The sequence below is a fragment of the Sphaerodactylus townsendi genome, linkage group LG13 (genome assembly GCF_021028975.2).
Source record: "Sphaerodactylus townsendi isolate TG3544 linkage group LG13, MPM_Stown_v2.3, whole genome shotgun sequence".
Lineage (NCBI taxonomy): Eukaryota > Metazoa > Chordata > Lepidosauria > Squamata > Sphaerodactylidae > Sphaerodactylus > Sphaerodactylus townsendi.
In genome coordinates this window covers 717,501-732,029 of record NC_059437.1, presented here as the reverse complement: position 1 = coordinate 732,029, position 14,529 = coordinate 717,501, and the positions used below count along the sequence as shown (strand labels likewise).

General features: G+C 48.3%; 1 protein-coding gene across 2 annotated transcripts in view; it reads right to left on the bottom strand.

Moving 5' to 3' along the window:
• Window positions 1-460: 460 nt before the first annotated feature.
• LOC125442741 (vascular endothelial growth factor receptor kdr-like) overlaps window positions 461-14,529 on the bottom strand; it is a 264,688-nt gene continuing 250,619 nt past the window's right edge. For both annotated transcript variants that reach the window (XM_048514384.1, XM_048514385.1), the window contains exon 30: window positions 461-2,511. In XM_048514384.1, coding sequence (XP_048370341.1) covers window positions 2,310-2,511 — 202 coding nt within the window. In that variant the 3' untranslated portion in view covers window positions 461-2,309. The remainder of the gene's footprint in view (window positions 2,512-14,529) is intronic.

The following is a 14,529-nucleotide window of genomic DNA, read 5'->3' as shown; positions in this document are numbered from 1 at the left end:
AGAGCGGCATGGCTGCCACTCTGGTAATGCAACATCTCCATAGCAAGAAGCAGAGGGCAAAAGTTTCGGAAGCACTCATATACAGTCATAGAACACCTCTGACCCGCAGAAGGACCTGGATCTGCACGCCTGAATACAGCAACCACCAGAGAGGCCGGGCTCTCCAATTGACATGCAAAGAAAGAAAGAAAGAAAGAAAGGAAGGAAGAAAGAAAGAAAGAAAGAAAGAAAGAAGGAAAGGAAGACAGAAAGAAAGAAAGAAAGAAAGAAAGAAGGAAGGAAGGAAGAAAGAAAGAAAGAAAGAAAGAAAGAAAGAAGGAAGGAAGGAAGGAAGGAAGGAAAGAAGGAAAGAAAGAAGGAAAGAAAGAAAGAAAGAAAGAAAGAAGGAAAGAAAGAAGGAAGGAAGGAAAGAAGGAAGGAAGGAAGGAAGGAAGGAAGGAAGGAAGGAAGGAAGGAAGGAAGGAAGGAAGGAAGGAAGGAAGGAAGGAAGGAAGGAAAGAAAGAAAGAAAGAAAGGCTTGGGGCACAGTTGTGTCTTTAGCAGCCATCTGATCTGGAGGAGCCGTCAGATGAGGCTGTTGCAGCATGGAGGCAAATGAGGATCCCAGCTAGTTACCTGCAGGTCGAACTGCAGTTCAAGGCACAACTATGGCAGCCCATTCAAAGGTTGCCCACTGCAATGGCTCTTCCAGTCCCCCGTCATTCTGAGCCATGTCAGCAAAGTCTTTGCAAATAAAGGCACTGAAAGGGGTGCTGGAAACAGGGACCATAAGCCAACAACTGCGACATTTCCTATTTTCTCTTGCATAGGAGAGGATAAAGTTCCGCATTCACAGCTTTTAAAATCCCTCCTGAACCCATCTCAAGCCACTGTTTCCAGACACTCCTGTTCTTCATAAGTTAAAAAGTAAGGCACGTTATCAAAAGACAATTTCACAGCAAAGCCATCTTATGCTACTAAAGCAAAGAGTTAATAGAACAGATTTCATGATTGTGAAAAGCTAAGTGCTTTTACAGTGCGTGCCTCCTGTCCTATCTATAGCTTATCTAAGCAGAGACATACATAAATTTATACATGGTTAACTGAGGCTCACTGGAGATTTTAAGGACATTTGTTATTGCATAAAGACAGACTACTCCATTATCTTCTACACTAGCTGATCAACCAGAATACAGAACTAGACTGGCCATTCTGAAGCTTCTTTGCCCAGTTCCGTGGGGTCTTGAGTTTGCCTTCTGACTGTCGCTGCCCCAACACAACTCTCCCTGAGTGTTTTTTTTAGCTTCGTTCTTTGTAGGGTCATTCAATTCTTTCATACATATTTAAAAACCCTTACTCTCTGAGCTGAATATCGAGAGTGGTTGCCATCAGTTGTCAAGACTGCTTTCTTTCTTTCTACACAAGACATTTAAAATAACTTTCTTTAGAGAAAGGTATAGTCAGGGCACATCTTTAGGGAATATTGGAACTTGTTTCAGTCACTCTGCGATCTCAGGAATGCTGGGAACTGTAGTTCTGGAGTGGTGCTGGGAATCTCTAATCCAATTCGGAGTTCTTTCAAGCAGTTCCCAGGATTCTTTGGGGGATTTCCTGCAAGTCACGTAAACTAGTATGAAACAAACAGATGCTTATAGGATTGACTTCCCTGTCAGCTGTTTAGCTGAGAGACAGAAAGAGGGGAGACAAGATTTGGAACAGCTAATGGATTCCACTTTCCCTCAGCTTCATTCTGCCACCGTTGATCTCCAGCCCAAATCAAGTGTGCTAATGGCCACAACATGCCGAAAATGATTCCGGCAGAATTGATCCAGTCCTTCCCTCCATTCATTTTTTAGTCATCACAGCTGGCAACAAAAGCTGAGTTTAAAAAAATATTTTTATATCCAAAATGGCAAAGGCAATATCTGAAGAATTAGAAAAAGAGACCCCGGCATTTTCAGTGAGTTCTGAGCAACCAGTAAGGAAAACAAAATGTGGCTCTGTCCAGTGAACGGCGGAGGCTCCTGGCGAAGGAGGACAAGGCCACCACGAGCAGATTGGAGTGGCGGCAGGGTCTAAGTCATGGTGGGCATTGCAAAGTTTGGAGGAAGACACAAAATCAAGATGTCCTGCTGCATGGAAGGTGACATGCTATAATGCAGCCGGCTGCTCCTGAAGAATTCCCATTTGTCTCACAGATTCAGCATGGAGGACAGAGGAACCAGGACACTGGGCAGCTTCGCGCTCCCCCTTGACAATTAGTCCCTTTCAGCAGGCCAGAGAAACAGGAGAATACTGAGCGGCAGAAGAGAGGTGAGGGGGCGGGTCAGCTACACGGACGGGGCAGGAGAATACTGAATGACGGAGCTGTAGTCTGGCGGAGGGCTGTGGCACTCCAGGGTTGGATCCAGGGGCAGGAGGACAGAGTCTTCCAGGGGATCTTCATCCACCTGGGTGGCCGACTGGTACTTCGCAAACCCGCGTTCGTTTTCGGATAACACAGACTCCTTGCTCTTGTGGATGGCTTTTTTCCTAAAGGAGGAGAGAATGAAGAGAAAATGTTAACCCAGCCTTCCCACTTATAGCAAATCATACGTCTGTCCCCAGTGGTTTCTATCCCACAACAAGTGTTTCACACATGGGTACCCAATGGCCACTAACCTGCACAGCTTTAAAAGGGGCTTGGACAGATTTATGGAGAAGTCGATCTATGGCTACCAATCTTGATCCTCTTTGATCTGAGATTGCAAATGCCTTAACAGTCCAGGTGCTCGGGGGCAGAAGCAGCCGCAGAAGGCCATTGCTTTCACCTCCTGCAGGTGAGCTCCCAAAGGCACCTGGTGGGCCACTGCGAGTAGCAGAGAGCTGGACTAGATGGACTCTGGTCTGATCCAGCTGGCTTGTTCTTATGTTCTTATGTTCTAAATCAGGGGTAGGGAACCTGCGGCTCTCCAGATGTTCAGGAACTACAATTCCCATCAGCCTCTGTCAGCATGGCCAATTGGCCATGCTGGTAGGGGCTGATGGGAATTGTAGTTCCTGAACATCTGGAGAGCCGCAGGTTCCCTACCCCTGTTCTAAATCAAGGAACTCCCAATAGGGAAACCGCTGGGTTTGACTGCTTTATTTTAAGAAGCTGAAAACTGGAAGAACCTGCAGTCAAGAGGAACATAACAGGTGGAACAGCCTGATGCTGAGGCAGGTATCTGGTCCTGCCCAGAGGTGCAGAGCTCAATAACCAAGTGACAGTCTGGGAAGGCCCAGATGCCCTGCAAAGCAACCAGCCAACCCTTTTGCTTGTCCTCCCCTATCAGGGAAAGAGATTAGCGGGGATTTCCTTCTGCCCTTGGCTGCTTCTCAAGCAGTGTTTTTGCTAGATTCTCCCAGCAGAATATTTTCTCTTCTCTGCTGTGTGCGTGAGCGTTTCCCTCCACGTGGCTCTCAGCAGGGCCAGAGAAAACAACGATATGGAGGGTGAGACTGGTGGGTTTTGCTTTGTAATAAAAAGGTGCCGAAACACATATATCAGGCAGCCCCCATTTCTCCCCCCAGGACTTGAAAGAGTCCCCAGCAAAGGTGCCAGTTCTGAGCGAGGATCATCACCAAAAAAGCCCCGGGTGAGTCTGGCTGCGCCACCAGCCCCTCTGAGCCATGGTGTACCCAGGCAGAAGCCTGCTGGTGACTGTAGCCAGCAGGAATGGAACAAGAACTGGGTTAGCCAACCCCCCAAATTACTTGCCACAACACAAGGAAGCGTAACAAATTGCTGTACTGTATTAACTGTTACTCATATACTAGTCAGCAACCAATGAACAGAAAGTGGTCCCATCGCGCTTTGACTTGTTCTCTCAATGAACTATGAATGAGTAGAAACCGACTGTGTGTTATAAGTATTTCTTGGACATTCGATATGAATTCTGTTCATTGATTGCTGACTAGTATATGAGTAACAGTTAATACAGTACATCAATTTGTTACGCTTCCTTGTGTTGTGGCAAGTAATTTTGGGGGTTGGCTAACCCGGTTCTTGTTCCATTCCTATTTTTGCCTTCTTGCCTTCTTTGCTTCCATCGACTGTAGCCAGCAACCTGCATCCAGGGACGATCACAGCCTGCTTATTCATTTACTTTAGACCTTCATTAGCCACCTTTCTTCCCGATGGAGCTCAAGGCAGCTTACAATACAGATAAAACACATAAAGTAGAATATATAAAATCATAAAGGCAACATTTACCCCTGGAGAAAATTCAAGCCAAATTTTTAAGGTCACTCTTGCAACTGCCCAAGTGTGTATCTAATCCTCTGAAGATGCCAGCCACAGATGCAGGCGAAACGTCAGGAGAGAATGCTGCTAGAACACGGCCATGCAGCCCAGAAACCACACAACACCCTTGTGTATCTAATGTTTGGATCAGATTGGAAGCTGGGATGACCAAGGTAGATGCCATCATCAAAATAACATCAATGAAACAAAAACTTGGCAACTAGTTCAGAAAAATCCTGATTAGAGTCATCCAAAAAATGCTTCATCCTTTGGTCACCTTGAGAGATTTTTGGAGTGAAGTCTGAGGAGGGTGGGGCTAGTGTTGGACAGAGTCCTCAGACAGACAGTCCACCCTCTGAGCAACCATTTTCTCTGGGAGAACTGATTTCTGCTCTCTGGAGTCAGCCAAGGCAGAGCCCGATGGCGTGCAGTCGGGAGAGCCATCAGGAGTCTCAGATGAGCAGAGTAATGAGCCAGCTGCATGAAGGAGACAAAGGTAGAGGCTGCAGCTACAGAGCAAAAGGAGAAGTGCCCACATTGCTGCTCGGAATGGCAGAAGGCTCTGCGAGCGAGAGACCTTTGCATCCGAAGAGGACTAAGGCTTCGCAGGAGCCTGGCTCCATCAGCAGGGGGCTTCTACTTCAGCCCTGCCTTGGGCTTGGCCTGGCCTGGCTGCAGCGAGTGTACTTCCTGGTGGGCTCCATGTACCTGGTCTTCCTCTGAACTCTGGCTCTCAGCCGGCCTTCCTGCCTCTGTCTTGACCCTGGACTGGCTGACCACACCTTAGCTAACACCTGCAGGCAGCACAGTATCCTTGATCTTAGGGCGAGGCCAGAGGCATAGCTGGGCCAAATTGCGCCCAGGGCAGATTCTATGTTTTCTGTCCCCCCCTAGGCCCCTCCCCACGGCCACGGCCACCCACTTACCTTAGTTCAGGCTGAAAAAGTTCAGGCCTGTTCAGTTCAGGCTGAAAAAAGTCTTGGTGGGAACTACACTACCCAGGAGACCTTGGGGCTCGCAAGGTCTCCTGGGTACTGTAGTTCTCACCAGGGTTTTCAGACTGCTTTTTAGCCAGAACTTTTTCAGGCTGAGCTAAGGTAAGTTGGAGGGGAAGAGGTGGGGGGTGCGCCTGGTGCAGCGCGCCCCCCTGCCCCCTTGTATCTCTACTACTAGGCGAAGCCAACCAGGCTGTGAGCCCTGAGCCTTCTCGTGGGTATGGATCATACTTCTTCTTGCCAAGTCTTCTTCAGTGCTTGAGAGAGGGGCACCGCAACCAAACCCATCTTAAAGATAAATTCTATGCATGCTGGGGAACTCAGGGGCTTATCCAGGCAGCGAGTCACCACTGGCTTTCGATACTGAATGAGGACACAACGTGCTGCCCGTGGCACTAGTCCAAGCAAGTACTTTCACCACCAGCCAGCTGCATTTGTCAGAGCTACAGCAGATGTTCTTCAAAAGTGCTAATTCAGTTTCCTCGATCCTTTGAAGCATCCTCTGTTTTCTGAACAGCTTCTTCCTGGTGAGACAAACTAGCTAAACTGACCTGTCCATCTGTTTCTACTTTTGCTTTGCAATGGCGGCATCAGGACTCACACTGATTATTTGCAGAAGCTGCAAAAATGGCCTGAATCTGACCACCCCATGTGCCAATCATGGAATTTCCCTGCTTGGGGTTCCTGCAGCCCTTTCCAGCTCCCAGCAAAGCATTCCTAGTCAAGTCTGCATGGTCCAAATACCCTGGGTTGAGTCGGGGAAATATCCTGGTTTGGCGAAGAAGTTCGCACAGTTCCCAGTCCTAAAGCAGGTTAGTCCCGCAATATTTTCCATTTTTTTTCAAAAACTGCTAAAATTGTGATCTTTTTACAAAATCCTGCATTGAGCCCGCTTCCGTGCAAACACCACAGGAGCAAAAATTGTTTATATTTCCTGCCCCACTGCCTGATCTCCCTCCTCACCTGAAATCATGTCAGTTTAATTTTTGATGAGCTGTTGGCTGGTGTGGCTGCCTGTCTAATCCCGGGGCCCAAGCTGCAGAAAAGCCGGCCACCTGATTGCCAACTGCCCAGAAAAGCACACCCGAGACCCATCGCCCCCCCCGCCCCCGCCCCAAGATTCCCAGCCGCAAGGGAGTGAAGAAAGGGCCAAAACATTGTCTGGCCTCAGGAACCTCCCTTGCCTTAAAGGTACCGGATTCCCCAGATGATGAAAGAGCTTTTGACACCTCCAAAGAGGAAGTGGTCCAAGAGTCCCTCAAAAAGGCTAAAGAAGACTATAAGAAACAGACTGACTGCAAATGGTGGCAGCAGGGGACGTTGCTTACCTGTCTACCAAGAACTTGCACGGCCTCCGGGGACCCAAAAGTTTGGCCACAACTTTGTGGGGCCCTTTAGGATCACATAGGTCATCAACCCAGTGGCTCTAGAACTGGACTTCCCCAAGACTTACGTAACGTGCACCCTGTGTTTCATTCCAGCCTACTAAAGAAAGCAGCTCCTGCTGACCATTGGCATTTTGTGACCACGGCCTCAGACCCCCAGCAGATATGGGGCAAACTACATCATGAAGTGGGCAAAATCTTGGACTCCTGCCTGCATTGGGGCCCCCTCCAGTATTTGATGGCACGGACTAATCTGCCCTTTGGGTTCAATGAGTGGTTCGACCACTCCCACGTACAAGCCCCCCACTTGGCCAGGGCCTTCCATTGGGCCTACTCTGATCGCCCTGGGGGAGGGGGGCTTAAGGGGAGCAGAATGTCAGGACTGGCTCCCACCTGGGCCTGGCATTGAAGGGCAGGAGCCAGAGGCGTAGCTAGGGGAAATGGAGCCCGGTGCAAAATCTGAGAAGTCTGTTATACACTGTGTCCAGACTTCTCTTGTAACAGACTTCTCTCTGTGAGACACCTCTGAAAATGCCAGCCACAGATACAGGGGAAACATTCGGAACAAGATCTACCAGACCACAGCCACACAGCCCGGAAAACCCACCACAACCAGTTGAATCTGGCTGTGAAAGCCTTCAACAATACTTTCAATGTTTTTTGTAATCTAGGGAGCCCAGATTCTCCCTTTTAAATCCACTCCAAAGGGGGTGGATTTAAAGAGAGAACCTGAGGGAAAATTTAGAAGGTCTGTCTCTGTCAGGAGAGGCAGATAACTTTTAAGCATGTAGCTAGTACCTGCCAAAATTTTTAGGCTATCTTCAGGAGAGACTCTCCCTGATGAAACCACCCAGGTTTGAGTGAAGTTTGGTCCAGAAGGGTCCCAAAAGTTATGTAAGGACCCTCAAAAGGGTAGCCCTATCACGACTAATTAGCTCCCATTGGAAACAGTAAGTGGGGATGGGGGGCACCTTGCGGGGAATCCATAACTTTGGACCCCCTGATCGCTCTTTCACCTGAAACTTTAGCTGGTATCATCAGGAGTGTTATCTGAGGAGTAGCCAGAAATGTTAATTGACCGCGTAGCCCAGGGGTAGGGAACCTGGTGGCTTTCGAGAGCATGCGGCTACTTCTGCCCTTGCACTGTGGCAATCCGCAGGCTGAGCAGCTTCATTCGCCCCATCGCTTACGCCACCCAGGCAGCAGGGTGGAAGCGCACTTTAACTGACCATGGTGGAAACAAGCGTCCCTCTCGCCCGCCCCGTTGGAGTGGGGTGGGCATTTTCCCAGCGGCCGGCGAGGCCGAGCCACCAGCTTCATCCTTGCCCACCCTGTAAGCAGCAGGGCGGGAGCATCCATGCGCTTCTCAGAATGAGTGGAGTAAAAGGTAAAAAAACCCCTATATATATAGTGTTATCTTTATTTTAAATGTCAAAAATTATTTGCGGCTCCAAGTGTTTTCTTTTCCCATGGAAAACGGGTCCAAATGGCTCTTTGAGTGTTAAAGGTTCCCTACCCCTGCGCTAGCCTAAAAACTGCGCCCCCTGCCAGCCGACAAAGTAAAAACACAAAAGTTTTAAAATATATTTTCGATTTTGGCGCCCCATGCAGGTGTGCGCCCGGTGCATCGCGCACGCCCCGCCCCCTGGTAGCTTCACCTCTGGCAGGAGCCAAGGTCACACCTGCACTTGCTATCTGCAGCCTGAGGGCCTTTCTGTTTTCTAGAATTTTGCTTGTAACTAGTGAAGTGTGCAAACCTCCCTCCTTTCACCCATTTCCTGGAGAAGGGAGTGAGTTTGTCGCTGGCCCTGAGCAAACACATAACAATGCTGCCTTCACACTGTCCATTTCTTATACAGGCTATTGTGGAAACTGGTGAGAGGGGGGATCACCCGAATGGGCAATGTCTGAAGATATTTTTTTTGCACAATGGACTTTATTGCTAGTCTCAAATGAGAAACCATTATTATTATGGAAGGAGGCTGATTGAGAAAATCAGTTGGACAAACTTCCTCAAAAGAAGAAGAAGAAAAGAAGAGTTTGGATTTATATCCCCCCTTTCTCTCCTGTAGGAGACTCAAAGGGGCTTACAATCTCCTTGCCCTTCCCCACTCACGACAAACACCCTGTGAGGTAGGTGGGGCTGAGAGAGCTCCGAGAAGCTGTGACTAGCCCAAGGTCACCCAGCTGGTGTGTGTGGGAGTGCACAGGCTAATCTGAATTCCCCAGATAAGCCTCCACAGCTCAGGCGGCAGAACGGGGAATCAAAGTACTCGCTGCAAAAGCTTGAGCTTTTGGCCATGCTGACGGAGGCTGATGGGAATTGTAGTTCCTGAACATCTGGAGAGCCGCAGGTTCCCTACCCCTGGACTAGCCCAAGGTCACCCAGCTGGCGTGTGTGGGAGTGTACAGGCTAACCTGAATTCCCCAGATAAGCCTCCACAGCTCAGGCGGCAGAGCTAGGAATCAAACCCGGTTCCTCCAGATTAGATGCATGAGCTCTTAACCTCCTACGCCACTGCTGCTCCTTCAGGGATCTATGTGGAGGCAGGCAGTGGCAAATCACATCTGGTTGTCTCTTGCTTAAAAAATCTCTGAGGCTTTGCCCTAAGTTGGCTGCAACTTGACCACACTTCCCACCCACCCCCTTCGCTGAGTGGGGAGCGTCATCCGCCTCTGCACGCCCTCCTCCAGTGGATTGATCACTTGACAGAATTAGATTAAATACTTTATTCATCATTATGCAGCCTTGTCTAAATTGCAATAGGTTGTGTGTAAGTAGCACTCTATATGTTGGTCACATGGGAAAGCATTGAAACCCCCCACCCCACCCCCACCCCCCAGTGACACCAGAGCATCAAGCCCTACAGAGCTCAGTCTTTTGCATACTAACTTGGTAGCAAGCCCCACTGTGTCCTATTGAGCTGCTTCCAAAGAATGGTGTGCAGCTTGAAGCCATAATGGATTTCTGCGGTCATTAAAAATTCTGTACACAACAAGCAGTGACGCTTGAACAAAGACGTCCAAATCAATTTGCGCTTTGCGGCAAGATATACCTTTTGCCCAAGTCTTGTAATAATTGCGATAAGTGAGCTGTAGGGGCTTGTAATGGGTTTTATAGGTGTTTAATGAGACCTTCTTCTTCTTATTTTTTTTGCAGGGTAACAGTGGTTAAAGCTCTTGCTGGTTTTAATAATGGTTATAAGTCTGAATTACAAGGCACTGTAGTGAATGCAGCTGTTGAAATCATCTGCTTCACGGGGCAAATAATGGGAGGGGAAAGGGGTGTAAAAGGTTTAGGTGCTGGAACACACATCTGGGTCTGCTTTGCACGGGAAATGCAGAAATAAGAAGCAAACTACAATGCCATCGCAACAGGCAAATGGATAGCCAGGGACTTCCATTGATTACAGTTGGCTTTGATTTTGGCTTCTTAGAATTAATGTCTGGGACTCAATGAGGTATGTTACTATAGAAACAAGGCTAATTTTTAAAAAGGAAGGTGGGCAGGTTGCTTAGCAGGCATCTTGTTAATGCATGATTCTGATCTCCATGGCCAGTTCGAGGTGACAATATGTGCATGTCAGACAAGAAGAAGAGTGCTTTTCTCAACTGTAAGGAATCTCAGAGCGGCTTACAATTGCTTTCCCTTCATCTGTCCACAGCAGCCACTTTGTGATGTAGGTGGGGCTATTCTGAGATAACTGTGACCCAGTCCACCCCGTTCACCAGATAAGTATCTGCAACTCAGGTGGAGAAATAGGGAATCAAACCCAGTTCTCCAGATTAGAGTCCACAGCTCTTAACCACGACGTCCTCAGGAAGCCAGCATGCAATGGAAAGAGCAAAGTTCCACATGCCAGGCTGCTGCTAAATGCCGATACCATGTGAAAATATGACCACATGAAATCTGCCCAGCCATTAATGGTGGAAGTAACTATTATGTGGAGTGGGGTCAGGGGAGTGGAGGGCTAAAAGAAGAATGCAATTCTAAGAATCTATGGCAGTGATGGCGAACCTATGGCACGGGTGCCAGAGGTGGCACTCAGAGCCCTCTCTGTGGGCATGAGCAAACAGAGTGCCTCCTCCACACATCTTGGCTGGTCTGGGCTGTTGGGCTCGATTATTAGCATTAAACCTAAGACCTAGTTTTGGGGAAGTAAACTGTTAAACTAAAGCGCAATCCTTTACCTGTGAGTAAGCTCGGTTGCTTGCTTCTAAGTAAACCCTCCTAGGGTCGTGATTCACCCGTTGGAAGAGTTGCATGGTTGCCTCATTGCAAAGCCACCGACTACCACCAAGCTTATCCTGAGTAACGCACGCCTCGGAGCCAACCGTTTTTTAAAAACAAAAACTTCAGTATTCAGGTTAAATTACCGTGTTGGCACTTTGCGGTAAATAAGTGGGTTTTGGGTTGCAATTTGGGCACTTGGTCTCGAAAAGGTTCACCATCGCTGATCTATGGTGACCGCACCCAGTTTGATAAGAATGAAGGTGACTTGCTATTACTTGTCTCTGTCTAGCAGCCCTGGTATTCATTGGTGGTCTCCCATCCAAGTACTAAACAAGATTGACCCCGCCTAGCTTCTGAGATGGGCTGAGGCATCACCCGCTCTTCTACCTGCAGGACCTTCCTTGTTTCCCACTCCCCTCCCCCTTCCAGGGACTACAGAGTGACAGTGGCTGTGGTGGGCTTTGGCCACATGAGGCTCCTGGGGTAGGTTCTAAACACTCACAGGGGGAGAAGAGTTTAGGGGGCTGGTAACTGTTAATGGATTGGAATGCCTGATGTGGCAGAGGAGAAGAGGGGAGCTCTTCTCTTGCCCCCTCTGCCATTTTAGAACTGGGATCTGTGTTATGCTTGGCTTTGCTGAAGGCCACAATGAGACCTGCCCCCTCTTCTGGTAGGCTTGGCCTTTCCCAAAGAGCCAGATTTTACACACATTGGTGTGGGGCAGTGACGGCGAACCTTTTCGAGACCGAGTGCCCAAATTGCAACCCAAAGCCCACTTATTTATCGCAAAGTGCCAACACGGTAATTTAACCTGAATACTGAGGTTTTTGTTTAGAAAAAACGGTTGGCTCCGAGGCGTGCGTTACTCAGGATAAGCTTGGTGGTAGTCGGTGGCTTTGCTTTGAAGCAACCGTGCAACTCTGCCAATGGGTGAATCACGACCCTAAGAGGGTTTACTCAGAAGCAAGCCCCATTGCCAGCAACCGAGCTTACTGCCAGGTAAAGGATTGAACTTTAGTTTAATAGTGCTTAACAGGGTTACCTACACTACTTCCCCAAAACTAGGTCTTAGGTTTAATGCTAATAATTGAGCCCAACAGCCCAGACCAGCCAAGATGTGTGGAGGAAGCACTCTGTTTGCACATGCCCACAGAGAGGGCTCTGAGTGCCACCTCTGGCACCCGTGCCATAGGTTCGCCATCACTGGTGTGGGGAGAGCAGAGGGCCTGTCCATGTGCATTATGCGCCATCAAGCTGCTTCTGAATTCTGAATTCTGTTTCTTTGAATTATGTCCCAAATGTCCCATTGTTAACAGCCTTGCTCAGTTCGTGCAAACCGAGGGCCGTGGTTTCCTTTAATGAGTCAGTCCGTTTCATGGTGGATCCTCCTCCTTTGATGTTTGCTGGCATTATTGTCTTTTCCGGTGAGTCTTTCGCAGCGACTAAAGCACAGTGGCCTGGGTTCCGTCATTTCAGCTTCTAGCAGCACAATGACCAGCTACAGCATTTCGTGGGCTGTACTTTATCAAGCTGCAAAGGACTGAAAGTGTGCTGTATTTTTAAAAAAAGGTTCAGGAAAAGGCTAGGCTGAATTTTTCCCCCCTCAGGTTTGGTTTCTGTGTGCCAAGGTTTCAAAGGAATATTAAAATATTATAGATAGATAAAATAATGTAAAAATGTAATTATTCATTAACAGTTCATAGAGGTCAACATAAGCTATTTGATCATTTAAAAGTATCGTTGATTATATATGTTGACTATATACTTATGTATAAATAAAAATATGTGCATAATATATGGAGGGATCATTTTGTACTCTTGTTCGTCCCTTCAAAAAAAGAAGTAGTAGATTTGACCCTGCCCTCCAGGGCCACAAGGTGTGCCAAGAGGAGCAGCAGTGGCGTAGGAGGTTAAGAGCTCGTGGATCTAATCTGGAGGAACCGGGTTTGATTCTCAGCTCTGCCACCTGAGCTGTGGAGGCTTATCTGGGGAATTCAGATTAGCCTGTGCACTCCCACACACGCCAGCTGGGTGACCTTGGGCTAGTCACAGCTTCTCGGAGCTCTCTCAGCCCCACCCACCTCACAGGGTGTTTGTTGTGAGGGGAGGAAGGGCAAGAGATTATCCAGCCTTTGAGTCTCCTGCAGGAGAGAAAGGGGGGATATAAATCCAAACTCCTCCTCCTCCCTCTTCCTCCTCCTCCTCCTCTTCCTCTTCCTCTTCCTCCTCTTCCTCTTCCTCTTCTTTTTCTTCTTCCTCTTCTTCTTCCTCCTCCTCCTCCTCTTCCTCTTCCTCTTCTTCTTCTTCTTCTTCTTCTTCTTCTTCTTCTTCTTCTTCTTCTTCTTCTTCTTCTTCTTCTTCTACTCTTGCTCGTCCCTTCAAAAAAAGAAGAAGTAGATTCGACCCTGCCCTCCAGGGCCACAAGGTGTGCCAAGAGGCTCTGTCTTGACAAGGCTAGAAATTAGCAACTGGGAATCTGGGCAGATGGGGGTGCCATAACACAGTTTATGTTTTATCCAGGACTTCACTGCCTGTGAGATGCTGGACTGGAACAAGAAGGACTATTGCTGAAGACAGAGATGATTGTGTTCGAAGAAAGAAAGTTAAAGGCAGCCCCCGTGGTCCAGGGCTTCTCAAGCCCGAAGCCCCTCACTGGTCCACTTGTGCATCTTCAGCTGAATAAGACCAATGCTCAAGAAGAAGAAGAGTTTGGATTTATATCCCCCCTTTCTCTCCTGCAGGAGACTCAAAGGGGCTGACAATCTCCTTGCCCTTCCCCACTCACAACCAGTGGCGTAACTAGGCAAACTGGAGCCCTGGGCAAAACCTGAGTTTGATGCCCCTCAGGCGCGTGCCCAATGCAACGCGCGCACCCCCTTGTAGCTACGCCCAGTGGCGTATCTAGGCACACTGGAGTTTGGCGCCCCCCCATGGGCAGCCACCATCCCCCACTGTGACCAAGCAATGATTTTTTACACCAGGTTGTTTCAAAGTCACCATCACATTATAGAACATGCCCCAACTCACAAATCTGAGCACAGCAATAAGCCATGCCACACAGCAGGAATAATTTTTGAAAACATTTTCAAAATGCTTTCAAAATGTTTTATTACTGCTATGAAAACATTTTATGGTGTTGTATCCAGTACTGATTACCCAATTGGGGGAAACAGCATCACTTTCAATGTTTAAAAGGAGAATCTGGGCTCCCTAGTTTAAACAAGTGATGCTGGAATCCACCCCCAAACAGCATCATTTTCAATGGTGTTTAAACTAGGGAGCCCAGATTCTCCTTTTAAATCTACCTTAAAGGGAGAATCTGGGGCTCCCAGTTTAAACAACATTGGGAGTGATGCTATTTTGGGGTTGATTCTCCCCCACCCTGAAACAGCATCACTTGCAATGTTTAAACTGGGGACCTCAGATTCTCCCTTTAAATCCCTGTCAAAGGCAGAGGGATTTAAAAGGGAAATCTGGGGGAAATTTGGGGGGTGCCTGCTGGCAGGGGTGCAATTGTTAAGCTAGCAGCACCAAACTTTCAGGGTATCTTTAGGAGACTCCCCTAATGTAATTACCACCCAGGTTGCCTGGTGAAGTTTGCAGTTCAGGGGTCCCAAAGGATTATGGACCCTCAAGGTGCTGTCAGCCCCATCTTCATTGTTAGCTCCCATT